Raw genomic sequence first — 26,677 nt, 5'->3', positions numbered from 1 at the left:
TTCGTGTTGAGCATTTCTTCTCGTGATAGTGAAACGTTTCTTTAGATTTGAACAGTAATATCATCTTATTTGTTGTATGTCCAATACGAAATATCCTTGTTGCAATCTTCATTCTTTTTTATTTTTTTGAAACACACAGTAGTCAGCCTGAAGCGACATCTCGTTGTCTTCACTCAGGAAATGACTCGGGTGTGAACTTGTGACCTAAATGTTAACGTTCAGAGAAGTGAGCAAAGGGGTCATCAACAAAGAGCCAGTAAACCACGTCACATCTATTCATATCTATCTTTCTATTTCAATTCCAATACCATGCTATATTATTGCTTCAGGGTGATACAGTCGTTCACACTGGTGCCTCAGAGCAATCTATCATTAGCAATGTAATGTTCTATTCTCAGGTTGACTAAGACCGCTCTGTGTGCCGTGTGTCGTCCTCCATCTTCCTCCCATAGTCGCGCAGACTGGGGTTAAGGTTGACTGGTGACTCTAAATTGACTGTAGGTGAGAGTGTGCGTGTGAATGCTTGAGTCTCAATCTGTCCTACTGCACAACAACATAAACAAAAGTGCCACAGAAAGTTTTGCTACAAACAAAATTGAGAACGTTCCGAGGAGTGAGCACTATTTCACCTGTAACTGACCCAAACCTCGCCTCTGGCAGTAAAACTAATGCTTCCCACTCGGTTACAAAGGAAAATAGAAAATACTTTTTGTTTATTGTACATTACCTCGTGATGTTGATCGTCCTGACTTGTTTTCCGTGAGTGATAATCGGAGACTTCATTTCTCAGTCATGCACACATCCCCATTTTGTGTTAAATGCCTTCCAGCACTTCCAGCGGTGCAGAAAATGCTTCATGATTGACTGGATATGTATTTGCTGCTCCACCTGTTTTACGTTATGCACAATTTGGTGCATTGCACTTAGAAAAATGAAGCTTACTTACTGTACCCAGCCTCTCACCCAATGTCATCTGGGATTGGCTCCAGTTCCTTCAAAGGATAAACAGTATAGATAATGGAGGAGTGGATTATTGCCGTTACAGCCCTTCCATCCATCCATTAGTTATACCACTTATCCTTTGATGATACTAATGGAGCAAATCCCAGTTTACATTGGCCAAGAGCAGGTGTTTGCTGGTGTTTGAGCCCCTCGTTCACTCACTGTGTACCGCTTTATCCCTCGGGGGCTGGAGCCAATCCCAGCTGACATAGGGCAAAAGGCGGGGTACACCATGGACAGGTCGCCATTCACAACTATAGTCAAGGAAGCCAGAGTAACCGTGGAGAACCCACGCGGGGAGAACACGCAAACTCCTCACAGAAAGTCCCTCAGTTCTTCTTGCCATGAGGCAAGAGTGCTAGCCACTGTACCACCACATTACCCGAATGACTGAATTTCTTGGAGTGCTATTAATTGACAATGCTGTCAATAATCACCTTAGGGGTCATGTGAGAAGGCAAATGACAGATTTAAACCCTCAACCCCACTGCTGTGTGTGTGTGTGCGCGCCATCCACTACTCAGCATGCCATCTTAAAAGAACTAATTTCAATGCTTTTTTGAAACCACTCACCAGTTTAATACTTTTGCAATGACACGTCACAGCAAAAACAGGTTCTTAATAATCATTTTGACTTTATTTTAAAGGAATAAATATTCTCATGAATCAATATGATTCTCTTTACAAGTGAACTTTCAAATGGCAGAGGATATATTAAACATGCACCAAGAGCAACCAACCACTGGTCCTCTATTTTACGGTGCATCTATTACACACTGAAATGGTCTCCCTGTTTCATGAAAATAATCAATATACCAGAATGTAACTGCTCAATTAAACCATTATTGAATGATAGGGTTATGGACGTAGATGCACTAATCAATGAGGAGACCTAATATCATTTTTTATTCCACAGCACTTTAAAATTGTTGTTTTGACCTAAACTGTTCTGGGAGCAGTGTAAGTTTTAGTTAGCAGGGATTATTATCCAGGAGCAACCCGTTGATTTTAAGCATTGGTATATGTGCATGATTTCAACATTTGTCATGTTCTTATGACTCATGTTTCTCTCAACAAAAATAACAGCTGTAATAGCAATAATAAATTGTAATAACAGCACTTTGATCTACTTAAAGCACACAATCACATCATACTTTATATCCTTCCTGTGTTGACACAAAAACAGCAGGGGAGGTATGTTGTTACACAGCTCCACGCTTTACCCAAATCCCAGTATCGGAACAACTTTAATTTCAGTGCCAGTGACAAACGTTGGAAAATAAATGTCCTTCATAAAGGCTCTTTGGGCCCTTCTTTCAGCCTCCTTTTCATCTCCTGTGCATGCTGCACACTGCGCTCCCGCTTCTCCAGTCGCTGTTGAATGGTAAGAAAAACAAAGAAAACATAAATGACATGAAATAAACAACAACAGTGAAGGTCAATTGTCTGAGCACTAGCTGTGTCTTACTAAGAAAGGACAAAAATAAACAGTACCTCTTTTTTCAAGCAAAGACGCATAGCGCGGTCCACAGCGTTACACTCGCCAAAGAACTTCAGGACGTTGTGCTGAGGATAGCATTAAACAAGGATTATACCGAGTGATTGACTGTACAAAGCGCACAGCAGTAGCGACAACTTTGGGAGTGACGTACCTCTTTGTGACACTGCTTTAGACGAGCGACTAGCTCATTGCACTCAGCTGTGTGCAGGTGAGGTGACAGGTCAGGATGCATTCTGAGTTAAGGGTTAACTGAACCACTGCAGCTGCACTGAAAAGCCACAAACAAAAGGAGCACTGATTTGACTGGAACTGTGTTAGTAATAATGCGTCGTAACGCATGTGACTGGTTAGTCGCAGGAAACACGTGGAACAGAATCATAGTTAGGAGACACTGAATTTTCAAGATAGTTATACTTTTTCCTGCATAAGAAAGAATATGCTATATATTAAAAATAATTATTCATTTAATACCTTTCATAACAGCTGCAAAATGCTTTGTGGAACACAAATAACAAATAGAAGGCACAATAAAAGTTTTACTATTTGATTCATGTATCAAGTCCGCTGCTTTATTTCTTCTACTAAATGCATAGCTATTGTATAAAATGCTCATAGAATTATTACAGAATCAAAACATCAAAATTGTAATGGTACAAAAGAAAATAATGGTCAATACGCAACCTTGTACAGCATCACAAAACATGTTATCCCCATATCTGAGATGCTTTAACTATTTATCACCTTACACTAGCCTGTTGATTTGTGTTCCCACTATTGAATTGAAAGTGTTTTCAGTATAACTTAATATTACATATGATATTTATCATCACTAAGTCAAGGACATGTCTGCTAAAGGATACTCATGCCTCCCCATCCCTCTCCTTCCTGAGCTGTCATTGTGAGGATTGAATTAACTCTTCCAGTGGACGAGGACACTTAAACCTACAGAGACAGAGACAGGGGGATGTGCAATACTGTAAACAAATGTAAGACAATGATCCACGTCCACACTGACAGACCCATTTGAACAGTACAGAATTGACCAGAATACTGGCTCGTGAGAGCTCACTTGAATGGACTGTGGGGTGTGTAACTTTACAGCTAAGCTGAGTTTAGACACTGTTTTGAAACGTAAGTGTCGGGTTATATGCATTGTATGAATGTATAATTGTTCAACATAAGTTGTTTTGTACTACTGTGGTGTCCTTACCAGGAGGAAGGACGTCACCTCGGTGAAATGTCGTTAGCTAACCGCAAGGCCTAAGCCACCGTTAGCATAGATCCATTTAACCCCGGAAGAACTACAAAATACCTTCTTTTCTTCTATTCCGTTCAATCACGAAGAATGTTCTATAAAGTCTCGACAGTTTCCACTTCATTAGTTGTATTGACGCGAACCTCACCTTAGCCACAACACGGAACAGAAGGACATGGTGCCTTAAGCAACACCAGACAGCGCACAAGATATTTGAGTGACCTTCATCGGTAACGAATCAGCGCCCACCTTTTTCCAAATTGTCCAATGGCGTGTGTCCAAAGGCGGGACTTGAGATGGCGGAGGTTTTAAGGACATCCAAGATCATTCCCCTCAACGTACGTCCGTATTTGCTTATTGTTGACCACTAAAACATGCATTCGACATTTTTTTACACTAAATATTTACCATAAACTAAAACATATAAGTATGCCATCCATTTATTTCAAATATATGTAGAGGTAGAAGCCGAAACGGAGAAAAATATATTATTTACATAATTTCAATGCCACCCCAACTCAGCTGGGGGCGCTAAAGAAAATCAAGTTACATTTTTGGCTGCATCTGATTGGTTGATTCGTGTAGCTGAATGGTCGGCGGTTTGTTTGACTTTTTCAATCTGTACCGTATGTTGTGTACGTTGCTGTTAAGGAACGGTCGGCCACTACATAATATAGAATTCGACGTCAGTGCGGGGAAGTATGGACGACCCTTCTCAGCGTTTACTGCGGCGACTTCTACGACGAATACCGGCTGGAAATTTAAAAACAACACTGGAAAAGTGGGGCCGCTTGACGGCGGCACAGTGGCGGACCATCGACTTTACGCAGACAAAGTCGTCGATCGTGCAAATGCTCGCTTTCTGCGCGGTGCGTGATACTTTCGTGTGAACCTGACTTTGTTGTGTGATATTAGTTGTATATTACTAGCACTTTGCTGAGTAACAGGCGGATATTGTGTTTATTTGTTGACCCATGAGTTGCTCTTTGGTCGTGGAAGACAACGCTGACAACACAAACATGCCACGTTAACCACACGTAAATGGATTTTAACTCGTGTTTGAGTGACCTTTTCTTTTATCTTTAACTTCACTACTGTTGTTTTTGTCTTCACAGGAAAATGAGTTCACTATGAAACATATCACAGAACTTGAAATGATGTGTAAGTCACGTGAATGTGTTGTTTTGTCTTAAATAATCACACCACCATGCATTCAGCCCATGAATGATCTGTGTCACTTTGCTTTATTTATCTTTAAGATGTCATTGACAATCCAAACAAGGGAATGTGGTATGCTTTCCAGCTCATTGACCCTGAAGGTATGTAAAAATAAAAACTAGAGAAAGCACTTAGACCGCCTAAATCTCCTCTGTGCATTTAAAGTGTTTTCTGGTTGGGATATTTTCATAGTGTCTTGGTCATCATATAGTTTACATTGTATTGTTTATCAAATTCAGCACATTGTACGGTAATGTAACCCTTATTGTGTTTTGGTACACAATTCTAAATGGAACACATTTTACCCTTTTTGCCTGTTTAACACAATGCTATATCTTCCAGCTGATTCTCAATCTTTGGAGCTGACACAGTTCAAGGAGCAATTTAAGTCTCACCTCTGTGAGCTTGTAAGAAATGTAAGTCAGATAAAACTCGTCACTCACATTTTATTTTCAGGTGCATCATTGATCAAGATGTAATTGCCTTCTGTTGTTTAGCATCCAGAATTAAATGTCTACTTTTTGCACTGCATTCAAGGTGTCTGTCAAAATCAAAAAGCACACAGACGAAGCCGTGTGGATTCGGATTGCGTGGGGAGATAGCTACTCAAGGCCCAATCACCTGAAACCAACGTACATTGTTCACCATCTTCAAACCCCTTATGTCTTTGTGACTGGCCTATCTCCAAAACAAAGGCCCCTAGTATCCCAGGTAAGGAATCTTATGTTAAAGTAATATATATGTGTGTGTGTGTGTATGTATATATATTTATATATATATATATATATATATTTATATATCTATATATATATATATATACATATATATATAGATATATAATTTATTTGTTTTGTATCCCTCTCTAATAGAGTTATGTTGTTTACAGGCATTGGTGCTTTCATCCAGATATCATGCCATCAAGGCAGCTAACCTCAGTGGGCGAAATCTCACTGCCATCAGGGACCTGCTGATGAAGCAATATCAACAGGTCAAAAAAAAATCCTGATCATGTAAATATTGTCAGTGTTGTGGTTTGTTTCTCACTGAGGATAAATGCAATCTGGATTTGATGAAGAAGCTCCCTGGGGTCTGGGAGAATGGTGGAAATTTGAACTGTGATAAAGATAAAGAACTGTGGAGGGCAGCATGACACCTCGGTGTACAGCCGGTTGGAAATTATTAGAAGACTCTCGCTGTTGAAAACATAGTTACAGTTAGACTGGCCTGGCTTGCATTAAATTTGCAGTTAAAGTCTTCCAACAAATAGCGTTTATATCATTGTGTAATGTTTGAAATAGATGTAGTTGCTGTAATAGGATGTTCCAGATTTGAGTGCTAATATGAAACTTATCTCTGACCGGAGTTATTTTTATAAGACGGAGATGAAAGAAACGTATACATGCAAGATGACACAGTTTCACACTGATGCTAGTTATAAAATGTATTTGATGTTTCCCTAATGTGATGTATCACTTTATTTAACACTAATAACAAAAGTTTCAGTTAAGCAGAATTGAATCACAAAAGGGAGATTTATCATTAAGACGACTTTACAGTAAATCACTTCACATTAGATTATATCAGTAAATATCAGTTATTTTGCAGAAGCAGTCTCTGGTCATGTTTCACCTTTGCACTAGAATTGTCATTATAGCACGTGTTGTGGACAAGAAATTGAAGTCAAAGCAGCAACTTTACAAATAGCAGCCTTTAGTCAAGTGTCAACTAATCACAGCCCCAACTGTAGGTTTTCTAATGCAAAATATCTGTGGAAGCCAGTTTGTTAATCATAATTAACTGATGATTTGTTTCTTTTTTTGACATTTTCTTTCGTTGTTTCTAGGTGTTTCCCACAAGGTTTCCCAGCCCCCTTTCAGAAAGGAATCAATCAGTCTCAAGTATGTTTATCAAATCAGACCAACACTACATAAACTTAATCTTTAAATTTAAGGAACTTCTACACTGTCATTTTTATTTATTCCGCTTAATTTGTATTTATAGACCCACAGATAGAAAGAGAACACGCTGGACACAAAGAAAACAGACTTCAGATGGCATCTGAGACCTTCGGTGATGGAATGTTACCTCAACTACAGTCATCAGTTTACAAGGTACCCTGTCTGAGTTTAAATTGCTGTTGAGTAAAAGCTTAAGGGTCGCTGAATATCAGAATCTAAAAAAAAAAAGAGTCACAAGTTGCTCTCTTCCTATGTACCAACATGTAAATGTGAGCGTCTGAATCATTTTTTGTGTTTGTTTCCTCAGCTGGAGACAAAATTCAGAGACCGTGCCAACCAGACCATGACAGAGCGGGAGGAGCCTTTCAAATGTGTTGTCAAATTTGCAAGCACCAACCTCTTGGAGTCACTTAAACTCTGTGTATCCTCAGGTACCATGAATTTATTTGTCTCAGGAAGCTAAAAACCCAATTTGTATCCTCAAAAGTTATTTGAAAAAGTATAAACTTGCAATTGCATATGTTGACCACAGGATGGCACATACACCCTATAGGAAATACTGGGTGCATTCCAGGCATACTCACCTCTTTGCTCCTGAACCCGTCTTTTCAACCATTCAGTACAATGTCTATAAATAATCTTAGTTCATGGAGAACTTGTACTTTCATTCACTAGTGTAGATGGAACTAGCAGCCAGCAAGTAGAGAGCAAGACATTTTTTTTAATTGCTAATACCAAACAATGATAGGAAGCTGATTAGTACAGTTTACTGACATGAAAATGTTACATAATGGATGATTGGACAATACATTCATCAAATAGCAGGATACATTTTAATTTTTCCATGTACAAATAACAGCATTAACACTGAAATATAAGGATTAACTCGGCACCACATATATGCAGCACTGCACAAACACAGTCAATCACTGTCAAGATGTCACATATCGCTCCCCACTGGATTGTCAAAACTTTATCACGTCCATAAAGTTTGCTGGCAGCTGCGGTGTAACTATTGGGTTAAGCCATGGTTGACAGTAAACTGAATAAAGTTGACAATAATTAACCTTAATTAACAAACTTCAGTCCTCATCAGACGGCTCTCTATTAGTTTTTAATTCAGAAATGGCTACATGTCCAGCGGTAGAAAACATTGTTCCAGGGTTTTTAATAGTTTAACTGATGATATTAATCAGTCTAAATTCTTATCACTGGTTATTGAATAACCATTTATGACAAGCATCTTGACTAGGGAGTATAATTTCTCATCTCAAAGTTCAAATATTCATTATTATATTTTCTTCCCGTCATATTTCAACGTAAAATATGAAAACATTTTGTGTGTTATGTTGCCGAACAGCAGTGATTCGAAATTGTGTCTGTCATAAATAATTGTGATTAGTTTTCAGCTGAGCTAACTGTGTGTATTCTTTATATTTCACAGGAATTGCATCCACTCCTGTCACCCCACTGCTCTCATCTATTCCTCTAAAAGGAAGAAACTATTTTGTCATCACAGATAATGGCCCTGCTCCCTCCTCACAAATGCCCCTATCGCAGAACTGACGGTGATGAACACTTGATTTAAAGGCACTGTGTGGCCTGTTCTTACTTCTTTAATTTTATCTTGATCCTGCGGCTCCTGAAGAGTCATGGCTTTATACATTTTAGTATCACCTTGTCCTTTCTTTACGCTCTTGTAAATATATTAGTGTTGTGCAATAAATTCTTTTTTTAATCATCTCTTCTTCCTGTTTAAATTATATCCTCTACTCCAGGGTGACTCCACTCTTCCCCAAAGGTCTTACCATCTCTCACTTTTCACTGTTGTCTTTCTGTAGCAACTCACGATTTGCCAAGATTTTACAATGAGACTTTTGCATCATGTTATGTTGTCATCTTCTTTCTATGTTTGAAACATGTAACAAGTCAAAGCTGTTGGTATAAAATGACAAGCTCATTTATTCAATAATGCACACTGCAGCTGTTTTTTCGCTGTCGCTGGCTGTGGTGTTCTTGCTTTCAGGTTATATTTTGAAACATTTTTGTCACTATTACTTATTAAGACCCAGCAATATGGAAAAATGTGCTTTGTTTTGCCCATAATGATGAAAGATGTTTAATAAAAATAGCTTTTAACTTCACTACTTATTTTTAAAGTGGATAAATAGCTGGTTGGGCTCAAATCACAGGTTATTAAACAAATTAGTCTGTACCTATTGTGATCTTTTTTTTTCTACCATAGGCCAGAACTTGCTTTAGCTGAAAAATAAATATTCTTTAAATGTTTAATTATATTAATAATACATTTATTTGTAAAGCACTTTTTTGGAAAGTGCTTTACAGTAAATTAATAATAACAATGAGATAAAATACACACAGTGCAGAAGTAAAAAAAAAATTGTAAAAATACGAAGCGCTAATTAAATTACAGACACAAACCTCAGTTGTAAAACAGGAAAATATTAAAATGACATCAAGAAAGGCCAAAAAAAACCATGCATCTTCTCTTCGATTTAAGTGTGTTGTTCCAAACAGACAAACGTTGACAAACCTTGTCAATGAGAATACTTTCTTTTATGTGGAGGCAATAACGATATTGGGGGTTAAATGTCTTCTGTGTCGGAGATCATAAACGAGTCTGAAAAACTTTTATTTTATAAAACGGAAACGTCGTCGGTACACCGGATATTACGTAACTACTCTCGTCGCCCTCCTGCGCGCGAGGCGTGCTGTCAACACAGTAACATGGCTACCTCTGCTGCAGGGAAGGCGAGTAGCAGAGATGCGGCTGTTGCAGACAGTCCGAAACACCACGAGGACTCTCCCTCGCAGTCACGGGAAATATTAAAGCCCACAATCACGGAGCTGACCAAAGAAGTGAGGACGAACATCCTCTGCACCGTGAAGGGATGTGGCAAGATTCTTCCCAACACACCTGCACTCAACATGCATCTGGTGAAGTCTCATAGAATAAAGGTAAACGCCGACTGAGTCTGGAATTTTGTTTGTAGGGGCTAACTGCAATGCTAACTTGGCTAGTTCCCGAGCTAATTAACACCACTTACATGTCCGAAAACGCAAGTCATCCATAATAAGTCAGAGAAAACTAACGTAGCATTGACGCTTAGTGGAGAACGTACCTATGGTCAGTTTAGCGTAAAGTATACGCAGCTGGTTCTAAATGTGCGTGAAGCACCGTGACGTGTAGTTAAGTTTAACATTAGCCAGCTAGCTTCATTATAGTTATCAAGTGTTATCAGTGGTTGACTGGGAAACCATGTGATTATCGATTAGTTGTACAGTTTCTTTATAAATAGTTGAAGGCGGGGAGTGATGAGTGTCACATTTCATACATAGCTTGTTATCAATAATAAAGGGTCATGTGACATGTGGACTAACTTACCCTGGTTCTCATGTCCTCACTGGATTCAACTGAGGTTTTTTCGTGGGACGCAGTAATTCACTGTCTCCACTCAATGAATGGGGTTCTGTGGTTGGAAAGGCTGCCTTTTGTCCTGCAGCAGACTGAGCTCTTTGTTAAAAAAATAGGTGAATGTGAGAATTTGAATGAGCTCTCTCAGAAATTGGGATCAACAAGGATAACACTTAAAGGCCTAAGTCAGTGGTTACACCAGACTGACTGAGGCGCTATCAGGGAGATCTTTTAACTTCAAAGATCCAGTGTGTAACATTCAGGATGACAGAAATAGTCAGTTGCACATTTGTTGTAACATTTAAAATAGTTTTCAATTCAATTTCAAATGTACTTGGATAGATAGAGGCTGCTGAAGATGTCTTTCTGACATCTACAAGTGCAGTTGCTACTGATTCAATGACATTTGGAGAACTACGACCCAGCTTAATGAGAATATACTAAGTCCTAAGAAGAATGACATCCTTTCTTGTGTGTGAAGGTCATCGTTGTTCCCTGACGTTCTTGGAAAAGAGAGCAGTGAGTGAAGAAGTCCTGATTGTTACAGTCTTCAGGGTCTCCATTAGCTTTTCACAAATTGTTTGTCATGTGAAAATAATTCAGTCAGTTGTGTTGAATTTTTTATTCTGCAAGTACACCACAGTTCATGCTTTGGCTACAAAGTGAGAGGAGGTAGCCAGTGGTGGTGATTCAGTGAAAGTCTTTGAGCCTAAAGCCACAGATGGTGCATCCATCCCTCCATCTATAATATATGCCGTTTGTGCTTTGAACGTAGCAGGGGAACTGGAGCCAAATTCCAGCTGAAGATGGGCAAGATGCAGGTTACACTGCACGGGTCACCAGCCCAACAGACAGAGACGAACAACATGCTCACATTCTCACCTACAATGAATTTAAACTCTAACCCCCTTCTCCTACTGCACAGAGGAGAGGTTATTCCTTATTCACCACCGAGCAATAATAATAATCCAGTTGACATGACTCCTACACCTTCACAACGCTATTGTTTTTCTTGCAGTAATGTATTTTCTGATCAGTTATTGTAAGTGGGTGGCTGCTTCCCTGTGAATACTGCTTCTTATTCTTTTTCATTTTAGCTTGCACACTCATTTCACCATTTCAGAGTCCTTTCATAAGGCTAATGCATCTGTTTTGACTTTAGTCTGACTTCTATTCACAACACCTTCCTTAACAGCCAGTTTAGAGAAGATTACCATGATCACCATGTAGTGCAGTCTCCACCCCCAAAGAGAGAAATGAGCCACTTTAGAAGCTGTGTGGACTGACCTTGCTGTTATAAAAACACTGCTCTGTTTCACATTCAACCCACAACCACGTGATGCAGCTGAAGTAACTGCAAGCACATTTATTGTTGGCAAGATATATATTATTATGAGAAACCACAAGAGGGTTTATGAGCTTCACATGTTCTGCCCTCTACATTGTTACATCATATGGATGTGACCTTGACTGCTGTAAGATTTAAGCATTAATGTCTGTTATGGACTGTGATGGTTTTGTTTACGTACACACATACATTTAATGTAGGCGAATATTTCTTTAAAAAGAACCAAACTACTCGTTAGAAAAATACAATATTTAAGTTAACTTAAATTATGCTTTTCTATGCATAACCATCACTTTAATTTTGTAGTCCCGATAATGCCTCTGTGAATGTGCCTCTTTTGGTTGTTTTTTTTAACACTTTTGTAATGTTTGTCGACTAAGTATATACTGATGCACACATTGAATATGTAAACATTGCCTTTTTCTCTCATCGTTGATCTCAGGATGGAATTGTCAATCCTACGGTCAGAAAGGACATGAAAGGCGCTCAGAAACTTTACTGCTGTCCCATTGAGGGCTGTCCCAGAGGGCCTAACAGACCCTTCTCCCAGTTCTCCCTGGTAAAACAAGTAAGTCTTACTGTGCTACGTCACGCAGTTGGTGAAGTGAGACGATTAGGCCGGAAATTATTTTACAGTTAATGTAATTATTAATGCTGCCATGTGCCCTGTGTTTAATTGTAGCACTTTATGAAGATGCACGCAGAAAAGAAACACAAGTGCTCCAAGTGCAACAATGGCTACAGCACAGAGTGGGACCTAAAGAGGCACATTGAGGACTGTGGGAAAACCTACCATTGCTCATGTGGTTGCCCCTATGCCAGCAGGGCTGCTCTGCTCTCGCATATCTACAGGACGGGACATGAGATACCATCTGAACACAGGCATGTACACACGTAAGCCAAATAAACTTTGTGCCGAGTATTTGTTTTGGGTTTGGCAAAACATTAACTCAGTCGGTGTCTGTGTTGTTCCTTTACAGGATTCCTCCGGTAAAAAAGCGGAAGATGGAGAGACTGTCAAGTGCTTCAGAAAAGGTTAAGACAAATGAGTCAACCTGTCAGATGACGCCCACGACTATTGAGCTCACAGAGCTGGCTCCCCCTTCTCATATAGCTCTTCACATCCCAGATTCAGCATGTCAGAGCCTCAACCCCCGTAAGAGCCTGCAGAAGTTGCTCTTGCCAAAGCCTAAAATGGCATTGGTCAGCGTTCCAGTGATGCAGTTTGCCCAGCTGCCTGTCCTCCTTCCATCTACAGAGAGTGGTGCCCTGCGGTCTGTGGTGCTGGCAGTAGACAGCCAAGGATCTGTCAGCACCCTTCACCTTTTACCACAAGCCACAGGAGCAGTTGTACCCCAACTTGATACGAACATTCTAGGTTTTAAGGATAGCATGCCAACATCACGCTCTAGCCTCGGGCCTGTTAGTACAGGCGTCCAGGTCAGTCTGGACTCTGCAGGCACAGAGGACTCAACCAGTAGCCCGACAGGACACCGGGGTAGAAGCACGTCCACCAACATTCAGACAGACAAGTCGTATTTATCTAAAAATCCCACAGGGGTGAGTATTGGGGAGGGACTAGGCTTGTGCTCTGTGGGTGAGTCATCTGTGTCGTCGTGCTCCCAAACAGACATTAGTGTGAGTGCTCAAGTTCTCCTCCCGGTCAGTGTCGAAACCCAGACGTTTTCTTCCTGCCAAGCCAAGGTCACATCCTCTATTGGAGCCCAGACAGACAGCCAGTGCCTGAGCCACATTCCTTGTTCCTCCTCAACTGTGACACCATTCATAACCAGACAGACACAGACACACTTTGCCATGCCACTTGCTGACGAGAAGGCACAGGAGCAGGCCATCATGTGCACTGATCTCTTTGGCAGTGACTCCCTGAGTGTCTCCACCCAGACTGCCTTGGATATAGATGACCCGCTTGCGCCTGCAGGAAGCAGTCTGTATGAGGACTCAAAGTCACCAGGTGGTTTGTGTTTTGGCGTTCAAACTGATGAGCTGAACTCGAACAACATGGCCGACAATCAGACCCAAACAATGACCTTGTTAAGTGACCTAGAGAACATTCTGTCTGACAGCATGTCAGGCCACCAGGCTCTCACTGAGGCCTCCGCAGCCTGTGGTTCAGCTCTGGGTTCTGTTCAGGAGCAACACAGTGGCATTGACTTTGACTTTGAGGAGTTCCTCAATGCTGTGCATATTCAGACCCAGACAGAGGAGAGTGAGCTGGGAGGACTCGGTAGTGACACGCCTCTCGAGTCTCTGGACATCCAGACCCAGACAGACTTCCTCCTGATGGATGAGTTGGACCAAAGCGAGGGACCAAATAGAACCCAAGCCAGCGACCTGGAGCTGTTCGACACTCAAACTCAGACGGATCTCAATTTCCTGTTAAATGCCGGAGGCCAGATGCCGCTGAGCAGCATCCTGCGACATTCAAGCTTTTCTATGAGCACAGAGTCCTCTGACACCGAAACACAGACGGATGTCCCTCCATTTGCCACGAGCCTCTCCGCGCAGACCGCCGTCAGTCAGGGAGACCACGCGAGGCTGCTGAACACCACCGAGACACAGACTGTGACCAGCCAGGCAGAAGGATTGGGGCACCTCTTCCTCACCAGCAATGAAACGCAAACCGTCATGGATGACTTCTTGTCAGCGGACCTCGCTTGGAATATGGAGTCCCACTTCAGCTCTGTGGAAACCCAGACATGTGGAGAGCTCTGTGCTCTCTTTCAGCAGCCCGAGAAGCCCAATAGTTGAAAGCCTCACCTAGCGAAGCTGCCTAAGCTTTTGCGGTACAAGCTTTCTCAAATCTGCCTCTTCCTGTAAGAGGAGTCGGTCCACGCTCTCCTTTGGCAGATTATAGTCTTAGCAGTAGGAAGTCTGTGAAAATGTCTTTCATCATTCCACTGGGGGCATTCTGTCCAGAGCCTTCCCAGGTATATATCCTACCTGCTCTGCCGCACTTTATTGGCTCAGCGGATGTGATTTATCAGCTCCTCTGACAGTTTACATATTTATTTGCACATAAAGAATAATAATAATGTATGTATCTTTTCCTCAATGCCAGTTTACTGCTTTGTTTTCCGTGTATAACCACTGTGACTGGTCTTACCCAACGACGTAAAATTCAAATTTTGTCAGTGTTAAAATCTGCACTTAAAGGGAGGACTTATTTAGCTGTGTGTGTGTGGCTTTTAACCTGCATCACAGCACACGGATACTGTATGAACACAGCTCAACTGTACAGTGTGTGATACTGTACCTTTAATTTATGTTTATGTTTGAAATGTACATATGGCCTTCACTTGGCTTGCAGAACAAACAACAAATTGCATCTCTGAAATGCACCTTTACTCATGAAGATGTGGCACAACTTTGAATTAAATGTTTGCGTTTGTCTCGTCAGTCGTTGAACACGCACACACTCGCTGAGAATTTGAGTATTTGAGAAGTTAACACTTTTAGGGGATGTCTTTGTAGCTGAGCAGTAAGTTCATGCGAGTAAACATAATCGGGTGTCATTGTTGTTGACTTATTGATTAGCTGGTTGTAAGTGTATACAGTAGCGCCGCTGACGTTGATAACGTGATCCATCCAGTCATGTTCACTGTACAGAATCACATTTTGGATTAGAGCTAGTATTAGCACAGGGCTATTGTATGAACACAACACTTTGTAATCTGAGCTCCAACCTAGTCAACCGTAGGTTTTCATTGTTTTTTGTCCATTACTGCTGCATTGAATTACCTCACTGAGCACAGGCGCCACACATGGACCATGTTCCGCTAAGGAACACCCGTTAGAGTTGTTTGTAGGACTTGTCTATTTATTAATTCCTTTTATTTTGTTTGTGCCTTAACCCAAGTATTATGTTTTTGTTCTTTATAGGTGACTGATTTTTGCTGCTTTGTGGTAAAATATTACACAAGAATAAGTTTTCTGTGAGCGGCAAGGAAAAAAAAATAGTTTGCACCATTTTTGGTCTTTGAATTGCATGTTTTATACTTTATTCTATTGTGGCGTTATGATCATTGTTGCATGGATACATTGGAATGTCCCAACTGTTCTCCATAGTACATGTAGAAGGATGTCTGTCCCATGAATATAATGCTGTACAGCATTTAGTTGAAGGAAATGTGTTTGATATGATTGCCGGTGACATTTGTAGATGTTTGCAGAAACGGAAGAATGTACAGAACATGACACTGTGCCCGAGGGTATAACATGCTCTAATTTTCCTGTGTTAATTATCATTTTTTGACACATCATTTCAACATTTCTCATATTGAGATCAGTACTTCTAGTTTGTTGTTGTTGAATATGAATCCAGAATAGTTGCTCCTTGATGGTTTAGTGGCAGGGGAAAAAAAAGCCTTGCTTACGACTCAATTATGTGTAGAAAAAGCCTCGTCAGTCTCAAGTGTCAGTCACAGTGCTTTATTCTCTCTCTCTCTCTCTCTTAGTGCATGTAGATGAGAATTTGTCTTTAACTGAAGTTAAACTGGAGTTTTCTTGCCTGTACTTGTAGAGTTGACATTTGCCTTGAATAACTGCTAAAGATGCACTACAGATGTTCTGAATAAACTGCTGAAAAATATGTATCACTTCCCTTAATGTGATCTGTCCATGGCGTTCCCCAGTGTCGACTGGGATCGTCTCCAGCTCCCCCCACCCCCCCCGTGATGCACACAGGATAAGCAGGATGAATGGATGGCAGGCGGTGTGGAAATCATGGTAGGAAACAACAACTCAAACGACATGACTACATGTTGCCACAGTGACCAAAAAAGTGCAGAAACAATTCATGTACACCAAAGTTCAGACACCAGAAAAATCAGTCAAATTCCTCAGGCAAGATCATGTAGTCAGTCATCCTCTAACCGCTTTATCCTCCACCAGAGGGTCGCGGGGGGTGCTGTGCCAATCTCGGCTACATCGGGCGATAGGCGGGGTACACCCTGGACAGTTCGCCAGTCCATCGCAGGGCCACACACAGCTAGAGACAAACAACCATTCACTCTCACACTCACTCCTATGGTCAATTTAGAGTGTCCAATTTACCTAATCCCCACATTGCATGTTTTTGGACTGTGGGAGGAAGCCGGAGAACCCGGAAAGAACCCACACACACACGGGGAGAACATGCAAACTCCATGCAGAAAGGCCCTTGTTCCAACCGGGGCTCGAACCCGGGTCTTCTCGCTGCAAGGCGAGAGTGCTAACTACTACACCACCGTGTGGCCCAGATCATGTAGTGTTACATTTAGAAGATATTATCGTAATATATTATGGAACGTTTAATGTCACAATTCTGACCTAAATAATTGTGATTCACATTTAAAAATGATTAATTAATGCTTGTTTTTATCTAGATTAAATCTTATTTTATCCCATTTCTACTTTGAACAAAATAGATTACAGTTTTGGCCATAATTGCAAAGCAATATAAGGTGTCATATTTTATTAATGCGACATATTTTTAATAAATCTTAATTTAGACCAATTCTTTTTCTCTTGTGTGAAAGCAGCAACACTATCTTTGGCTGGCTATGCACTTACTTTACCAAACACCCACAAAGAAAACGGTGTACGATATTTTTAATACTGTAAAAATGGTTTCCATGATCAAACATCATCAAACTTCACTGCGATACACCTGCGTTCTACTAAATACCCTGACCTTAATGACCTTAAGTAATAATCAGATTAAGATGTGAAGTATGACCTTTTCCGGGGTTATTAGAGTGGTGGAGATGCATGTGGATGAGAATCATAATCATACTATGGAATGGAATATTTTATTAGCAACTCATGTAAACACAATTGCAATAATAACAGTATATGGTCAATAGTTAGATTACTAGTGTACATGTAAACACAGTCACTGTTATATAAGAGAGTTAATTTTGTCTAATTTTACAGGAAAGCTCAACAAAAAAAGAGGTAGAATAATAAAGTAAAGTAACAATTTCAACCAGTGATACAATATACAGTAGTTTGGCCATTGATTATATCACGTATAGACAGAAGCTATAGCACAATACAGTGGTACATTTCATACAGAGCTTCAGTGTAGCTTTGAGTTGAGGTGTGTGAGGGAGGCAGACTTACAAGGCAACTTTAACAGCTGAAGAAAAAACAACACTTGTGGTAAGTGGTTGGAACAAAATAAGCCACAAATGGCCGAAGCTTCTTCTTCTTCTTTTCACTTGACTGTTGTGGTGAGTGTGTTAATGTAAGTATTGAAACTCAAATGAAGGACCTGTGCAATGATTAACTGAAGAACATTGAGGTATACATGTCCTGAGATGTTTAAGTTCTACATATTACTTCTCATCAGATAATTCCAGTTTTATTTCACAGGCCTCATACAGCATGATGTTTTGGGGAGAGCGACGCTAAGAGTGGAGAACAGGAGAGGCTTATGCTGACATGTCCGGTGTATGGAGGTCAGTGCTGCAGTGTAACTATGAAACTCATCGCTCGTGTCACTCTTCTTACCAAACATGAACCAGTCTTCCTCAAACATTTCTCCCTCTGGAGCCTTCTTACCACTGTGACCCTTAATCTTGGCATCCAGGTGTGGGGGCTTGATTGGTGGGAAGAATGTGAAGTTTGTTATGGGCACCAGAGTATTAGTGGGCTTGTGGCTGTTTTTCATGGTGTTACTGTGTCTGGGGTTGTTTTTGTGAGGCTTGGTGAGTCTGTTATCAGAGTATTTTGAGGACGGGTGGTGACGCTGCAAAGACGTCTCTCTGAGAGTCCCTTCTTCCCCTTGCGTGGCACTGAAGACGGGCCGCTCTGGGGCGTCTAGCCGCAGAGGCGCCACAACAGTGTCGCTCAGTAAATCCACGTGCTTCTCTAACGGCGTGGATTTCTTTAGGGTGTAACGACGTCCTGCCTGCGACCCGCAGCGATGCTCTGCAATGCTGGCTGAGCTCTCCGGGTCAACAGACGAGGGCTCCGGGTTGTCGGCTGCCTCATTCGGTGGTCGTCTGTATTTGTGTTGGGTCGAAAGAATGCAGCTCAGTGGAGCAGCTCTGGCCCAACCACAGACCTGTGTGAACATGTAAAATAATGTAAATATGAGTTTGCAAAACATATGCATTATAATGAAACAGTTATATTTACATGTCATAGTTATCTTTATTTGTATAGCAATGATTTTGATACTTGTTATATATCTTTTTCCATCTATGTTTATATTCTTATATTTGTCAAGTTTAGTTCACTGTAACAACATTTTCCCATCCTGGGAGAATGGATCCCTCACCATGACTCTCCCTGGAGGTGTTCAGATCTCATTAGATTAGATCAGATTAGACTTTCACTTGATACTGCAGCAAAATGGTAAAACGTTGGACCAGAATGAGTAAACAAATAGAATCTTCTTCTTCTTTCGGACTTCTCCATCACAGCACACCATCTGCCTCCATCTTGCTCTATCCCCCCACATCCTCCTCCACAACATCCATTAACATCCCTTTTTTTCCCCCCTCCTGCCCTGCAGCTCCATCATCAACATACTTTTTTCCCCAACATAGTCACTCACTGTCCGTCCTCCAAAAAAAACATCTCAACCATGCCTCTCTTACTTTATTTCCAAACCGTTCAACCAAGTCAACAAGTAGAATAAGCAAAAGATTAAAATCAATAAATAAATTAATCTAATTATCAGGTAATCTCAGTGTGGTTAACAATATAGTAATAGAACACATTCAGATATTTTATGCTCTACATTTGTTATTCCCAAGTAGAAATGATATTGCTTATATATGTTTGCTACTGTATAACTGACATGGGCAGTTGATACACATTTAAAAAACATTAAACGCAGGCAGAAAACATGTTCATTCACTTACTGCTTCTTCCAGACCAGAGTAACGGTGGTAGTCAGGCGGCTCCAGTTCTTTCACAAAGGTCTCCTCACTAATATCTAACAGGACATCAGTGAGTCTCCTCTCTGGTGTCTTGTCTGTTGCCATTGTTCACTTTGTACATGCAGGCTACTCCATGGTGATTAATGGCTATTAATAAAGAACAGAAATGAACTAAATATCACATATACATGTGTGATGTAGAGAGTTTTTAGTCGAGTTACAAAGACACAAACACTCTCTCACACGCACACTTAATCCACTCACCAAAATGAGGCAGACTTCTCCACCTTCGTTCACAAACACTCCGCAAAAATAAACTTTGCTCAACAGTTTTCCTTCTGCTTCTCAGCCGTCTGGCTCTCACGGAAGTGCAGAGGCCGTGAATGCCTTTGCAGACTCGAGCGCCGCAACGCTGTCGTCATGACAACCCGTGACAAAAGCGCAGCGACTGTGACGAGACGACCGCAGTCAGGCACGACACAACACTGTTTAGAGTTAGGTGGATGTGTGACGGTGACACTGTGTAAGAGGCGATTTCACAATAAAAGCAACACAGGATAAAGCGGTAGATGATGGATGTACATGTCACAAATTAGGTTTGATAATACGTTTCTATTCCAAACCGTCACGTTTCCATAAACTTACACTTCAAAAAAAGCACCCCGAGTTTGAGGCTCTTATGGTGTATAATTTAAAAACAATTCAAAAAAATTAAAGCTCTAAACTATAACTTCCTGTTGTGGGACCACAGCCATTGAAAGACCACTTTCTCTTGACACAGCTTTAAATGTGACAGACAGACAGACAGACGACTTTATTGATCCCTTTGGGAGGTTCCCTCGGGGAAATTAACAGCTCCAACATCAGCACACAGCACTGTTAAGATTAGAGTCACACTTTTCAGGAGACTGGAAAGAGAAACACCCCAGTTACCAAACACCATAAAATATAGAATAGAATAAAATAAGCTAAAAATAAAGTTAAAATAAAAATAAAAATCTAAGAGAATATAAAAAATATAAAAATACAAACATAAATGACCCATGCTATATATATATGTATGTATACATACATACACACAACACATATATATACATACACATATATACATATACATATACATATATACATACATACACATACACATATACATATATACACACACATATATATATATATATATATATATATATATATATATATATATATATATATATATATATATATATATATATACATATATATATATATATATATATATACATACATACGGTACATACATACACATATATACATATATATATGCACATACATACACACACAGGTACACACACACCTACAGTTACCCCGTATTGCCCAGGGTTTTATTGCACTGTCTATAAGGTTTTATTGCACATGTTATTATGTTGTTATTGTTGTGGTTATTGCACATTTCAGTGAGTTGTGATTATGGACATATGTTTGTTTAGTTCGTACTGTTTGTTTTGTTTGCCCTCCTCCCCCCCAGTAAGGAGTTGTACAGTTTGATGGCCCGGGGGACAAACGAGTCCCCCAGCCTGTTGGTCCTGTACTTTGAGGAGCAGCCTGTTGCTGAGGCTTCTGTGGCTCCTCTGGCTGCTGATGACAGTGGGCAGAGGGTGGCTGGCATTGTCCAGGATGCTCAGCAGTTTGTCCACAGTTTTTCTCTCTGTGGAAAAACTTATTTTTATTTTATCTTTATTTTTATCTTCACATTTAATCATAGAAAACATGTATTTAAAAATAAATTTTTTTTTAATAATTTTGCTACTATAACATGCTTGACCACATTCGAGGATGTTCTGATAAATTAGAAAAAAGTAAAAAAAACCTCTGAAATGTCAAAATGTGAAAAAGGAAGCCACCTGTTGGCACACAAAAGTGAAGAATGAATCAAAGCCCAATTCCACGCTGACATTTAAGGGGCTTTAAATGTGAAATTCTCTATTGATTGACACTGAAGGAAAAAATCTGTGTCTCTGTGAAAACCAGCATAGCTAATACAATAATCCACTTAAACACCAGACATTGAATGACAGGCGTATGGAATTTCAGAATCTGAAAATAAAGTTTCTGTTGGCTCAAAAATAGGAAAACAATGACTAAATCAAATACCATTGAAGCCAATAGATCATGTTTTGACATTCTTGGGGCTTTGAATGTGACATTCTCCATTGATTAATACTGAAGGAGCTGATGTTCATTAAAAACGGTGTCTTTAATATGGATTAAAGCAAACATGTACTGATGTCCATTTGATGTCCTGCGGCCCTGCACTTATTTTAAAATGATCATGAAAACTGGCCCTAACTGAAGAAAAATAATACATTAGGTTATATTTTAATCATATTTAATCATTTAGAAGCATGTCTAGTGTTTTAATTACTATTGTCTACATGTTATTTTGATTTCATGTTTGATTCTAATTTTATTTCCGTCTGTTTTTGTTTATGGATTCCTTTTGCATTATAAATGGGTTTTTTTTTGTTGTGAACTACAGTTTAAATCAAAACAAACACTTTTAGATGTATAATATCTAAACAGTTCATTTTCCCTGACTATTTGACCGGCCCCCTCCTGACCGGCCTATAAGATCACTGGCCCCCAGGTCTTTTTGAATTTGAGGCCCCTGGTTTAAAGGTTAGCTGATGTTCTTTGCAGTGCTGTGATGTGAACTTACATTTTCATTGTAAATTTTATTTGTATTTTATGTGGACATCCACCAAACCACTCAATCCAATACCGGTGAAACCAGTTGTTGATATCTTGACATTTATGGGGCTTTAATTTTGAAATTCTCCATTAGAATATCCTCATTAATGTGAAATTGAAACTGTTCAATGGGAACAGTTGCTGCAGTACGTGTCGCTCTGCTCTCCGTTCAGCAACATCTCGTGAAAAATCATGCAGATTAGATTTAAAAAAACAACAACTAATATCTCAATTTTCGTTGTTTTCTGTGGTCCGGGGTTGGTCACAGTGAAGCAGTGGCGCAAACATGGGGGAGTTTGCAGGTTTTTCAGCGGAGAGGGAGGAAACCATTGTGCAACCTACAGTTTTGCACGTACAACACCCGCAGGGACAAACTCTGGTTCACATAAGCTGAAAGAATTACGCGCTGCACCATCACCACATGAACGACCGGAGACTTGCAACTGCGAAAATCATCTTAAATAATATATTCGTAATTAATATTTTTTTAAAAAGGGGAACACTGTGTCCCTGTTTATCACGCACGTTTATCTCGAATTTAAAGCGAGCGATCAGCTGGGGCAACCTCGCTCTGTGGTGACGCACAGTAACACCTTGGATTATTGGTCCAGAGCGGCAGTGTGTCAGTGTGTGACGCAGCCGGAGCACCTATCCGCGAGGGGGACACTCACGTCAGACGGCTCCATCTCTTGCCTCACTGGTCTCTCCCATCACGACCACTTCGGTTCTGCAGTGCAGGGGCTGCAGCGATTTATGGAAGAGGAGTGCGTGCGTCCTGTACCGGTCATGCTGCCCCCAAAGAACTGCCTGCCGAGGAACTACAGCTGCATCGCCGGTCTGTTCGGGAGCCTCGCTGCGGCGAACCCGCGGCTCGAGGATGGAGAAGATTATGACATGATGAACGGCACCTGTGAGCCCATCGAGAGCCCCGTGGTGGACGAGAGGCCACGGGGCAGAGAGGTCTTCCTGAAGCCCCAGAGTCCGAACCTGCGTCGGAGATGCAAGTCACTGCCCACGCACACGGAGAGAGCAAAGTTGGAGATCTCCCGCAGCAGAAGTCCAACCAGTCAAAAGAAAGTCCGGTTCGCGGACTCCCTGGGCCTAGAGCTGATTTCAGTGAAGCATTTCGATGATTCGGATGTTCCCGAAGTGCCGGAGCGCATACTGGCCAAACTACCCAAAGGACCTGTGCACCTTAATCACCGGGACACCAAATTCCCCCGGTCACCTGCGCAGTCGTTATTCATGGAGTTGCAGTTCACTAACCCGGGCACACTCCCCGGCTTCGATCAGAGAGTGAGGGAGGTGAAAGTCCTGCTGGAGACCGTCGAAGCGGACGAGTTCAGCCTCTCCGGGATCGTGCGCGTGTTGAATATGGCCTTCGAAAAGAGCGTGTTTTTGCGGTATTCCATAAACAACTGGATAACATTCATGGACAGCTTGGCGTCCTACGTGCCCAACTCCAACGACGGCGTCACCGATAAGTTTTCTTTCAAGATCGTCATGCCCACCTTCCTCGACAGCGGCGGCGCGCTGCAGTTCGCCATTAAGTACTGTGTCGGCGGACAGGAGTTCTGGGACAATAACAACGGGGACAATTACAAAGTGCGGCGTCAGCCGCTCAAGATGTCCCCACCACGTGAATGGGAGAACGGATGGATTCACTTCATCTGAGCTGCACGGCCACCAGCAGTGGGCACACTGCGTGCGTAATTTTACGCGCACTTGATCCCCGGGTACCTTAATTATGACTGTAGCCTGTTAAAAAAAAGATTTTCTCCCCTGCCATTGTCAGCTACATACATTTTGTAACGCCACAGTATAACACATGTTTTGTCGTGATGTGGCGACTTTGCGACTGTGGCCGGTTTAGGAGTTGCCCAGAAGGGGGGCTCTGTACAGCTCGGTGCCCTTTGGGGAGGGCATGTTCGTGTTATGTAAAAACACGTGCCACGGAAAACGTGCCGGGCGATGCCAGCTTCTGGCATCACTGTTCATTTCAGGAGATGTTGTGTATATAGACGGGGTTTTTTTTGGCGGCATGGTGACACGAGAGTCATAGTTTTGCATGTGTGGTGATGAGGGGTGGGTGATTTGGGACAGACGGACCACCAAATTTCATGGTATCATTTCCCACTGTCGTGTCTTTGGAAAAAAAACGCCTTATTTTAAGCCATGCTGTGTGGGAAAACTGCATTAAATTATCCTTTAATTAGGTTTATAAATATTTATTTTACCTTTTTAAACATTTTAAATAAAGGCCTCTAATGACAGGTGAAAGACCTGCAGGCATCCAAACCAGGGACACCATAGTTTGTCACAAATTTTCATTTCATCATTCCACTGTCAACACCAGTTGTGTATTGTTTTTTTTTTATTAATTTAACATTGATTCAATATTTCTTGCCTAACTTTAAAGTTAATGTCCAAAGACTATAAATTTAAGAAATATCTATATTTTCCCTAAATTATAACTATATATAATGTATATGTATATAAATATATGTATATATATATATATATATATATATCTATATATATGTATGTATATATATATAGATATATATATATATATATATATATAACTTCAAATCATACAAAGATTCTCATCATGTTCAGTGATGAGAGGGTTTTTTGTTAGTTGCTCCCCCAAAGAAACACACATGTAGCTGTTTTGCAAAGTCAGACTTGCCTCCGTTTCCTCGTGGACCACTAATTCAGGATTGTCATTCCGAAAAACATATATTTTTCGCAGTATAATTTTCTAATAGATACATTCAGATAAGAGAAGTATTCTACGTTTTAAAATGTAAGTGTGTGTTTAATGTTCTTGATTGCACTGTGAGACACACGCTCACTGTGTTTGTCCAGCTTCTGCTGGGGTTAGAGGTACGTGTACCAAGCTTCGGGCTGCTGCTCCTCACACCTTCACACGCCGACATTTCCATCACCAGAGTGAGACCTTTTGACCAATTGATTTCTTTCCATCACATGCCTTGATTGATGTTACTCAGTCGTCTTCCAATCCTGCCCCCCGGTCATTTGGAGTGGGGGGGTTGAAGTCTTTCTGGCATAAAGGTGCGCTTGTCATGGGCAAAAAATCTTTTAGTCTAATTAAAGACAGTTATTCATGGTGGGGTTTTCTTTTATTACGTCGATATTCGAGTGAGTGCAGAGAGCTCAGTCTCAACAGGCAAGGTGCTCTTTTTTTTTTTTGCACTGTAATCTGAACATCACTTTGGCCTTTGTTTACATCATCATGGAAACAGAGGGGAGGCATGGCTGTTAGTGAGGCCATCAAGGTCGGGGTGTGGATAAAAGACCATTCCTGTAACCACTTAGATTTTGGAGCTGTTCCACTGTGAATCCATCAACGTTGTTTGTCTCAAAATCTGATAGGGTTTGTGTCGTCGTTGTGCTCCGAGGCTACCTGATGCTCTTAGGATAGGTTCTGCTCAAAGGTGGCCTGGAGTGATTTGATGTTTGCTTCATGATGCACTTTCACTCAGCTCACTTGCTTAGTTGAATAGACGGTGGATGTGTAGAGAGAGTGTTACTGTGTGTTGTGTTGTGACATCAGTGGACATCAGTGTTGCATATGGACAACAATTCATCTATGAATTAGGGATGCACGGTATTGGACCTTTTGCCGATATGCCGATATATCGGGAGTGCTCTGCCCGATAACCGATGCCGATACCAATATGTATACATTTTTCTCTGAGCCCAGCTGCAGAGGGTCATTTAGTCTCTTCTGTAGTGATAACATTTTGCCTAGTTACTCATTTTCTTCACTGAGCAAAATAAATAGCGGCGTGTTTAGCCTCCTGTTGTCATCGGTCATATCGGCAGAGCTTAGTGCTTTGATAATACATTTTTATAGCCGACATAGTGCCGATAATATCGTGCATCCCCCACTGTTAATTGATTAGTCATTAACTACTTGATAGCAAACTTCTTTCATTATTGTGAATATGTTTACTTGTTTGGGTTTTTATCACCCCCCAAGTATTTGACGGATGAATCGGTTACAAAGGTGACAGCCCGACAAGAGATGCATCAATGCCAACAAGTCGCTAAAGAGGTTATGATTATTATTATTATTATTATTAGGTTTTACAATGTAACATGACAGTGTTGAGACTTACTGTGACATAAATAACTGTCTATGCATTCTTCACTCGAGTTTTAAGTTTCCACCACGGCTTCGTCCTGCGGTTGTTATTGGTGCATCCCTGCACAAGAGAAAACAAAGGGCTTCTGGTCTGATCAGCTTTTTACCTCAACATATTCATCACAGTTTACTCACTGATATATAGATATGTACGTAAATGTGT

The 26,677-nt window shown here is 40.9% G+C and overlaps 5 protein-coding genes across 12 annotated transcripts; 3 read left to right on the top strand and 2 right to left on the bottom strand.

Annotated features, from left to right (window-relative positions):
- Positions 1-1,617: 1,617 nt before the first annotated feature.
- Positions 1,618-3,983, bottom strand: cmc2 (C-x(9)-C motif containing 2). Of its 4 annotated transcripts, none has more exons than XM_044029585.1 (5): positions 3,714-3,983; positions 3,364-3,445; positions 2,655-2,725; positions 2,497-2,568; positions 1,618-2,376 (listed from the first exon to the last, which is right to left on the bottom strand). In XM_044029585.1, exons 2-5 carry the CDS (start codon positions 3,398-3,400, stop codon positions 2,293-2,295), a joined length of 264 nt encoding a protein of 87 aa, XP_043885520.1. In that variant the 5' UTR covers positions 3,401-3,445; positions 3,714-3,983; the 3' UTR covers positions 1,618-2,292. The 4 variants fall into 4 exon arrangements, with proteins under 4 accessions (XP_043885520.1, XP_043885521.1, XP_043885522.1 ...); XM_044029586.1 differs by having other exon boundaries at positions 3,907-3,968; XM_044029587.1 differs by lacking the exon at positions 3,364-3,445 and having other exon boundaries at positions 2,655-2,771; positions 3,714-3,982.
- A 359-nt stretch (positions 3,984-4,342) lies between these two features.
- cenpn (centromere protein N) lies at positions 4,343-8,675 on the top strand. The gene is made up of 10 exons (XM_044029651.1): positions 4,343-4,627; positions 4,874-4,919; positions 5,018-5,077; positions 5,319-5,392; positions 5,514-5,687; positions 5,863-5,964; positions 6,820-6,874; positions 6,978-7,087; positions 7,242-7,365; positions 8,379-8,675. Exons 1-10 carry the CDS (start codon positions 4,460-4,462, stop codon positions 8,498-8,500), a joined length of 1,035 nt encoding a protein of 344 aa, XP_043885586.1. The 5' UTR covers positions 4,343-4,459; the 3' UTR covers positions 8,501-8,675.
- Positions 8,676-9,656: 981 nt separating this feature from the next.
- On the top strand, positions 9,657-16,327 carry atmin (ATM interactor). Of its 2 annotated transcripts, none has more exons than XM_044031193.1 (4): positions 9,657-9,913; positions 12,161-12,286; positions 12,401-12,600; positions 12,699-16,327. In XM_044031193.1, exons 1-4 carry the CDS (start codon positions 9,683-9,685, stop codon positions 14,485-14,487), a joined length of 2,346 nt encoding a protein of 781 aa, XP_043887128.1. In that variant the 5' UTR covers positions 9,657-9,682; the 3' UTR covers positions 14,488-16,327. The 2 variants fall into 2 exon arrangements, with proteins under 2 accessions (XP_043887128.1, XP_043887126.1); XM_044031191.1 differs by having other exon boundaries at positions 12,401-12,612.
- Positions 16,328-17,509: 1,182 nt separating this feature from the next.
- LOC122771909 lies at positions 17,510-23,114 on the bottom strand. 4 transcript variants are annotated; one of them, XM_044029475.1, is made up of 3 exons: positions 23,012-23,114; positions 19,593-19,757; positions 17,510-18,787 (listed from the first exon to the last, which is right to left on the bottom strand). In XM_044029475.1, the coding sequence occupies exons 2-3, from the start codon at positions 19,713-19,715 to the stop codon at positions 18,083-18,085; spliced, it is 828 nt and encodes a 275-aa protein (XP_043885410.1). In that variant the 5' UTR covers positions 19,716-19,757; positions 23,012-23,114; the 3' UTR covers positions 17,510-18,082. The 4 variants fall into 4 exon arrangements, with proteins under 4 accessions (XP_043885410.1, XP_043885409.1, XP_043885411.1 ...); XM_044029474.1 differs by lacking the exon at positions 23,012-23,114 and adding an exon at positions 19,875-20,402; XM_044029476.1 differs by lacking the exon at positions 19,593-19,757.
- On the top strand, positions 22,461-24,828 carry LOC122771908 (protein phosphatase 1 regulatory subunit 3E). Its single transcript, XM_044029471.1, has one exon. It carries the CDS (start codon positions 23,094-23,096, stop codon positions 24,012-24,014), a length of 921 nt encoding a protein of 306 aa, XP_043885406.1. The 5' UTR covers positions 22,461-23,093; the 3' UTR covers positions 24,015-24,828.
- The last annotated feature ends 1,849 nt before the right edge of the window (positions 24,829-26,677 follow it).

The sequence above is a fragment of the Solea senegalensis genome, linkage group LG7 (assembly GCF_019176455.1).
Source record: "Solea senegalensis isolate Sse05_10M linkage group LG7, IFAPA_SoseM_1, whole genome shotgun sequence".
Classification (NCBI taxonomy): domain Eukaryota; kingdom Metazoa; phylum Chordata; class Actinopteri; order Pleuronectiformes; family Soleidae; genus Solea; species Solea senegalensis.
The sequence above is the reverse complement of the archived record's forward strand: the minus strand, read 5'-3'. Positions and strand labels throughout refer to the sequence as shown.